Here is a 6,907-nt window from a genome sequence, read left to right on the forward strand (position 1 = left end):
CACACATCCGTGGGTGGGCATCTGCAGCCAGTGCAGCCATGCCAATTGTGTCATTGTTTCTGTGTGTCCTGGTAATTCTCAATTGAGTGGCAGCAGCCAGCCTGAGGGCCGGCGTGCAACAACGCTCGCCGCCACGTGGCTTCACATGCGCCGAGCCACTCCTCCCGGGCGCCTGCTAGGCTGGGGGCTGGCCCGAGGGCCAGTGCTCCCTGCCCCGTGGCTTCCCGGGTGCCGGGTGGGGTGGGGGGCCCTCCTTCCGGGTGCCTACGAGGCAGGGAGCCGGCCCTTCCTGTCCTTTTTAAATGGTCAGTCTTTTCTAAGGGACTTTAGTCATGTAAGAAACTTACAAAAGATAAATTCTTGATTTAAACTAGGTCCCAGCCCAAAGCAGGAGTCTTCAAGGAACATTTCCTTTCCTGATACCTTTAGGCTGTAGGCTGTGGCAGCCAGGAATGCCGTGTGCCTTGTTTTGAAACTAGAGAGCCAGGTGGCCAGCTATCAAAAGGGCTAGGCACAATGTACAACCTTAAAATGTCAGTGTGCTCTGTGGATCGCTTTCGGTGTGAGCCCTATCTAATGATGATAAGTCTGTGTTTCTTTACCTAACTGGCAACACATGCTATTTTGAAACCCGGCCCACTAATGTCTAACTACCTGCCTGAGAAAACAAAAGAGAGGCAGGGACAAGTGCATCTGGGCAGGAAGTAGTGTCAGCTGAGGAAGGCAGAAGGCAGGCAGCCAGGTCAGAGTTCTTGGAACTGGGGAGGCAAGTGCCTCCTTTTGAAACTGCCTTCTCCGCAGGGGTGTCTCAGAAGCTGCATTTGTCCTAGAGACACTCCTCCCCAGCTGGGGAGCTGGCTACCCTGGACAGAGGCCAGGAACTTGGACTTGGAATACATGGCCATTGAGACAGGTAGCTTGTCCTCTGATGCCTGTGGGACTGCCCTACACAGAATGGGGGAGAAAGTCTGCAGAAAAGACAAAGAGGGGTGTGCAGGAGGGCCTGCAGGGGCACCCCCGCTCTGAACCTGCGTGTGTACACCTCGCACAGCTTTGGTGGCCCCACTTGAGAATAGAAAGGAGAATGTAAAGGTAAGGTGAGTGCATTAGACAGGACTGACTAGAGGAATGGATCTGATATAAGATATATATATGATTGTACAAAGGATTTACTAGGTAGGCTTACAGGACCGGAAGTGGAAGAGTCCCATTGGCCATCTGCCTGACCAGAGGGGGAAAATGCAAAAAATGGCCACCTGTGTGCTGGACAGCAGTGGGATCATGTGGAAGGTCAAATGCCTGGAATCTGGTTGAATCCATGCTGAAAGCTGAAGGGTCTGTGTTGGAACCTGAAGAATCTGCACTGGAAATCTGAAGGAACTGGAGACCAGCGTCCAAAGACAATAAAGAAGATCAGGGTTCCTCCGAGGAAAAAGTGCAGACTTCAGAAAACTGGGGAGTAACCAAACTCCTACTATTGGCAGAAGTTCTGATGCATTGCTGAAGCCATTTGAAGAGGCAGTGCAGTCCTGTCTGCCAGAGTGGTAAACATAGCATTTGAGCTAGCAATTCAGCTTTTGCAAGCCATCCGGAAGAAACATTCGCACATGTTTAATCAGGTGAAATACTAAGATTTCTATTGCAGCACTGCTGGTAACAGTGAAAAATGAAAACTTCCTCCATGCCAGTCAATAAGAGTTTGATTTTAAAGGACAGGGTGTCCATCTAGAAGGATCTCACTGCCACCCCTCCTTGCCCCCCACTGGACCCCTCAGGACAGCAGAGGCTTAGGGCTTGGTCCTGAGTCCTCTTGCTCTACACCCAAACCGTCCTGTCCATAGCTACCAGCTATGTGGATTGCTGGAAAAATGACCAGCCCTCATTGAGAAGTGCCGTAAGTGTGAAATACACACCAAATCAGAGTCCCTCACCAGAAACCACGCATTTGATCTTGACTATGCAATGAACCCCAAGCCAGAACCTGGGAAGGCTCCAGCAGCCTGGCCTCCTGCTCCATCTGCCGGCTGACCTCTGTGACTCCTGGGCTGAGGCTCCCTGCGCAGGGCAGGAAGGGCACACATTCCTGGGGGCTCTGTCTTGGAAGCGTCGACCTCAGCTGGGCTGCTGTGGTTCAGCCTTTAGGGTGCGCGGGAGGGAAGGCAGCGAGAAGCTCCCTGAGGGTCCCATCACAAGCAGTGGGCCCTGTTCCTTTCTTCTGGTCCCCAGACACCGCCGTTCCTTAGCCATGAACACAGGAGACTCAGATACTGGCCTGGGAACTGAGCAGGTGGCACTGTCTTACTAGGTTGGAGGTCGCTGTGGCAACAAGGTGACGGAGTGCTCCGTCACCTTGGTGATGGGGATGGAGGCCTTTTGCCATCAGTCCCAGTTTTCTGCATGGCAGCTCTAATGACAGAATGGTCACCATAGCGACCATGGGCCCTCCCAGGAGCAGAGGCCCTGGCAGGAGAGTCCTCTACTCCATACCTGGCTGGAGCAGGAAGTAGTGAGTGATTCGTGGCCCAGAGAAGCAAGCTGGGGTGTGAGGGACATAGTCACCTGCAGCCTTGGTACTCAGAGCTGTCTGCAAGCCGCTGGAGGGAAGAGACCTTTTCTGCTGAGTCGGTTGAGGGGCCATCAATTCCCCTCTGCTCACCACGGCCCCAGGAAATCCAACCCGAGTGCAGACGCTGCCTGGGGCCTGCATGGCCCTCCCTGGAGAACATCCAGCCTGAGAGGGCCACTGACAACAAGGGGCTGGAAGAGACAATGAAAAGGAGGAAACTGTGACTGAACCTCAAATCCCAAACCAGCCTGAGGTGGACCATCTTCTCCCAGAGGCCCTGGGCTGGCTGTGACGGTGCTGGGAGAAGCCGGGGTATCTCTGCTTTGGAAGCCTGGTGGGGGACACTGCGGGGTCCCAGCTCCCCGGGTTGGCTGCTGCGCAGATGCTGGATGACAGAGCCAGGATGGAGGCTGCCAAGAAAGAGAAGGTAGCTCTGCTTGCGCGAGGCATTCTGGAAGCATCCATGTGCCTGTCCTGGACGCTCACGGGTTCCTTGGAGTCTGATTTACACAGGATCTGGGCATCTTGTGGGGCTGGGAGAGCTCTGCTTCCCAGACTAACTCTGCGTTTGGGAGAGAGGGTGCTCAGAGGTCCTGGAAGCAGCCTCCTCTGAGGAGGGGCTCTGGGGGTTCAGAGCCCTGGCTAGGAGGTTCAGGGAGCTGGGGCTTTAGTGGGCAGAACCCACTGCTGGATTTTGAGGCAGCACCTACAGACACTGTGACAGGTCCAAGGCGCCTAGAGGAAGGCTTCCTCTTCCACCCAGGAAGCATTTCCCCTGGGAGCAGGGGAACCCTGGGGAAGGGGACAGAGCAGCCGCTTTTTCCAGCAACAAAGAGCAGACCAGGTGCCCTGTGAGCAGCCCTGGGCTGGGATGTGAATAAAAAGAGAGCCGGGGATGGGGTATCTGCTATGAAATGCCGAGGGAGAACACACCCACACCTCCCCTGCTCAGAGGCAGGAGTCAGTCCTTGGGCATGTTGCCCCCTGGGTCCTTTCCTCCTCTGTACGAAACAACGAGGTCAGCACAAATGCCCGCTGGTGTGCTTCTGCGGAGCTAATGATGGCAGACAAAAGAAAAACAACCAGTCCACCCAGGGGGCCCACACAGGGCGGGCAGTGGGTAGCTGAGGCCCAGGGCCAAGTCCCGCACCTGCCTGCCACCGAAGCTATGTTTTGGATCAGAGATCCTGCTCATAGGAGCCACTTCAGGCCACCCAGGGAAGGACGGTGGTGTCTTTGATTGGCACAAGCAGAGGCCTGGCTAGAGGTGGTGAGGCAAATGTATGGGCTGGAGATCTAGTGCTTTTCCCCAGGTGGGAAGAGAAACCCTGGGGTGAGTGTGTATGTGTGTGTGTGCGTGTGTGTGAGTGTGTGTACATGGGCTCCAGTGTGTACAGTGAATCCCTTCAAAAAAGACCCAGCAGAGCTGTCCTGAGCCCCACTTCACAGCAGCTTGTAGGATAAGCCACCTCGTGGGCTGGGTCCCCACACACAGGCTTCGGGGCTGCCCACACCCTTCCCATTTCTGGGAGAGGTGCAGGTCCTGGCAAGGCCAGCTGTGGAATGGGGGCCTGGGGCTCAGGCACAGAATTGAAGGAGCACCAAAAATGGCAATTATCAAGACAAACACTATTTTAACATGGCATTATTTAGAGGTTTAATTTTTTTAGTGCATGATTACAGACCATATCAATTACACTCATCACAGGGAGTCAGTACATGCACATAACATAACTTCGTTCTTTTTATGTCCCCTTCCCCTTTTCCTTCCCCTCTATTTCCATCTCTTAGTTCCTTTCCAGTCTGAAAAACTTGTATCTATCTGTTTTTTTATTACCCATGTTTTATTTTACCCTTTATTTCTACTTTGGGGTTTCCGTGTAAGAGAAACCATGTGATATTTAAACTTGGGTGCTTTGGTTACTTCATGTAACATGGTCTCTTGGAGCTTCCATTTTTCTACAAATAACTCAAATTACCCTTCTCTGTGGCAGATTAGTATTCCATCATGTCTGTATACCACATTTTCTATAGCCCTCCATCTGCTGATTGACATATAGGCCCCTTTCAAAATTTAGCTGTTATGAATTGTGCTACTGTAAACATGGGTATGCATGGATCACTGTAATATGATGTTTAACTCTTTTAGGAAGATACCTAGAAAAGGAATAGCTTGGTCAAATGGAGTTTCTAGTTTTAGTTTCTTGAGGAACCACCATATTGATTTCCATAATGGTTATACATACCCACCAGCAATGCAGAAGGGTCCCCCACCACGGCCTTACCGGTATTTGCTATCACTTAATATCTTCATGATACCCATTCTTTCTGGAGGAAGGTGGAATCGCAGTGTTGTTTTAATTTGCATTTCTGTAATGCCAAGAGATGTTGAGCATTTCTTCACGTGTCTATTGGCCATTTCTACTTCTGAGAAATGTCTACTCATTTCAGTTGTCCATTTTTGGACTGGGTATTTTTAAAAATTTGTTTTAGTTCTTTATATATTCTCCACATTGGTCCTTTATCTGAGGAGCAGTTGGCAAGAAACTTTTCCCATTCTGTAGGTTTCCTCTTCACTGTTTGTTGTTTCCTTTGCTGTGCGGAAGCTTTTTAATCTGATGGAATCCCTATATCTGCAAGTTTTACCTATTTTGTCTTCCAGCGGGTTAAGTCTTTCTTTTTTAATAGGTAGATCTTTGGTCCATTTTGATTTTAATTTAATACTTGCCAAAAAATATGGGTCTAGATTCAATTTTCTACATGTGGGTAGTCCGCTTCTCCAGTACCATTTATTAAAGAGACTATATTTCCTCCAGCATAGGTTTTGGCCCTTTTGTCAAAAATCAAATGGCCTAATGTGCCTGGGGGTGTTCCTGTATCCTCTATTCTTTTCCATTCATCTCCGTGTCTGCTTTTGTGCCAGTTCTGTGCTGTTCACTTTAGCTTTTTTTTTTGTTTTTCTCTGGTACCGGGAACCGAACTCACGACCTTGCACTTGCCAGGCAGGCGCTTTGCCTTCTGAGCTAAATCCCCAGCCCCAGTTTAGCTTTGTAATATAACTTGAAATCTGGGATTGTGATGCCTCCTGCTTTTCTTTTGTTGCCCAGGATTGTTTTTGCTATTCTGGGTCCTTTTTAGTTCCATATGAATTTTAGGATTCTTTTCTCTATTTCTGAGAGGAATGCTATTGGTATTTTGATTGAGATTGTATAGATATAGATACAGATGCAGATGTACATATAGATGATTGTATAGATATAGATGATTATACAGATAGGGATAGATAGAGATAAAGATAGAGACAGAGATAGAGATAGAGATAGAGATAGAGATAGAGATAGAGACAGAGATAGAGATAGAGATAGAGATATGGTTTGGCCATTTTGAAAACATTGCTTCTGCCTATCTAGAAACAGGAGATATTCCATTTTCCGGTGTTCTCTTTGATCTTCTTTTCCAAAGCACTAAAATAGGTATTATAGAGCTCTTTCACTTCTTTTGTTAGGTTAATTCCTAGATATTTAATTTTTTCTTGAAACTATTATGAATGGTTTTCTTTCCTAATTTCTTTCTCCATGGGTTCACTATTGGTGTACAAAAATGCTATTTATCTTTGTGTGTTGATCTGATATCATGCTACCTTGCTAAATTTGTTTCTTAGTGCTAGGAGTCTTTATTAGCTCTATGGGTTGAATTCTATGGCTCTTCTATGTAAAGGATATCATCTGTGAATAAGGAGTTTTTTATTTCTTCCTTCCCTATTCATATTCCTTTTATTTCTTTCTCTTTCCTGATTGCTCTAGCTGCAGTTTTGAGTACTATATTGAACAGGAGTGGTAATGGTTGACATCATTTTCTTTCTCCTGATTTTAGAGGGAAAGCTTTCAGGTTTTCCCTCCATTTAATATGATGTTAGCAGTACGTTTGTCATAAATGAGTTTTATCAGATCAAAACAAAATCCTTCTATACCTCTTTTCTTCAGAGTTTTTTCTAATCATGAAAAGATGTTGGGTTTTGTCAAAGGCTCTCTCTGTATCTATTGAGATGACCATGTGTTTTTTGCCCTTGCTTCTATTTATGTGATGTATGACATCTATTGATTTGTGTGTGTTGAGCCATCTCTGCATCCCTGGGATGAAGCCTACTTGGTTGAGATTTGTTGTATCATGTTTGCCAGTACCTTGTTGAGGATCTTTGCATCTATGTTCACTAATGAGTCTGACCTGTAGGTTTTTTGTTTTTGTTTTTGTTTTTTTAGTTTAGCTCTTGTCTGCTTTGGCCATCAAGGTAAAGCTAGCTTATGCTAGCTTCCAGGAATGATTTTGATAGTATTCCTTTCT

The 6,907-nt window shown here is 47.7% G+C and overlaps 1 protein-coding gene across 1 annotated transcript in view; it reads left to right on the top strand.

The window, feature by feature from the left end:
• The first annotated feature begins 2,930 nt into the window (after positions 1 to 2,930).
• Positions 2,931 to 6,907, top strand: part of Gck (glucokinase (hexokinase 4)) — a 53,992-nt gene continuing 50,015 nt past the window's right edge. Inside the window, exon 1 of the mRNA XM_013520657.1 lies at positions 2,931 to 2,993. Within this exon, the coding sequence (XP_013376111.1) occupies positions 2,949 to 2,993 (45 nt within the window). The 5' untranslated portion in view covers positions 2,931 to 2,948. The remainder of the gene's footprint in view (positions 2,994 to 6,907) is intronic.

The sequence above is a fragment of the Chinchilla lanigera genome, unplaced genomic scaffold (assembly GCF_000276665.1).
Source record: "Chinchilla lanigera isolate Chin_1 unplaced genomic scaffold, ChiLan1.0 scaffold00055, whole genome shotgun sequence".
Taxonomy (NCBI): Eukaryota; Metazoa; Chordata; class Mammalia; order Rodentia; family Chinchillidae; genus Chinchilla; species Chinchilla lanigera.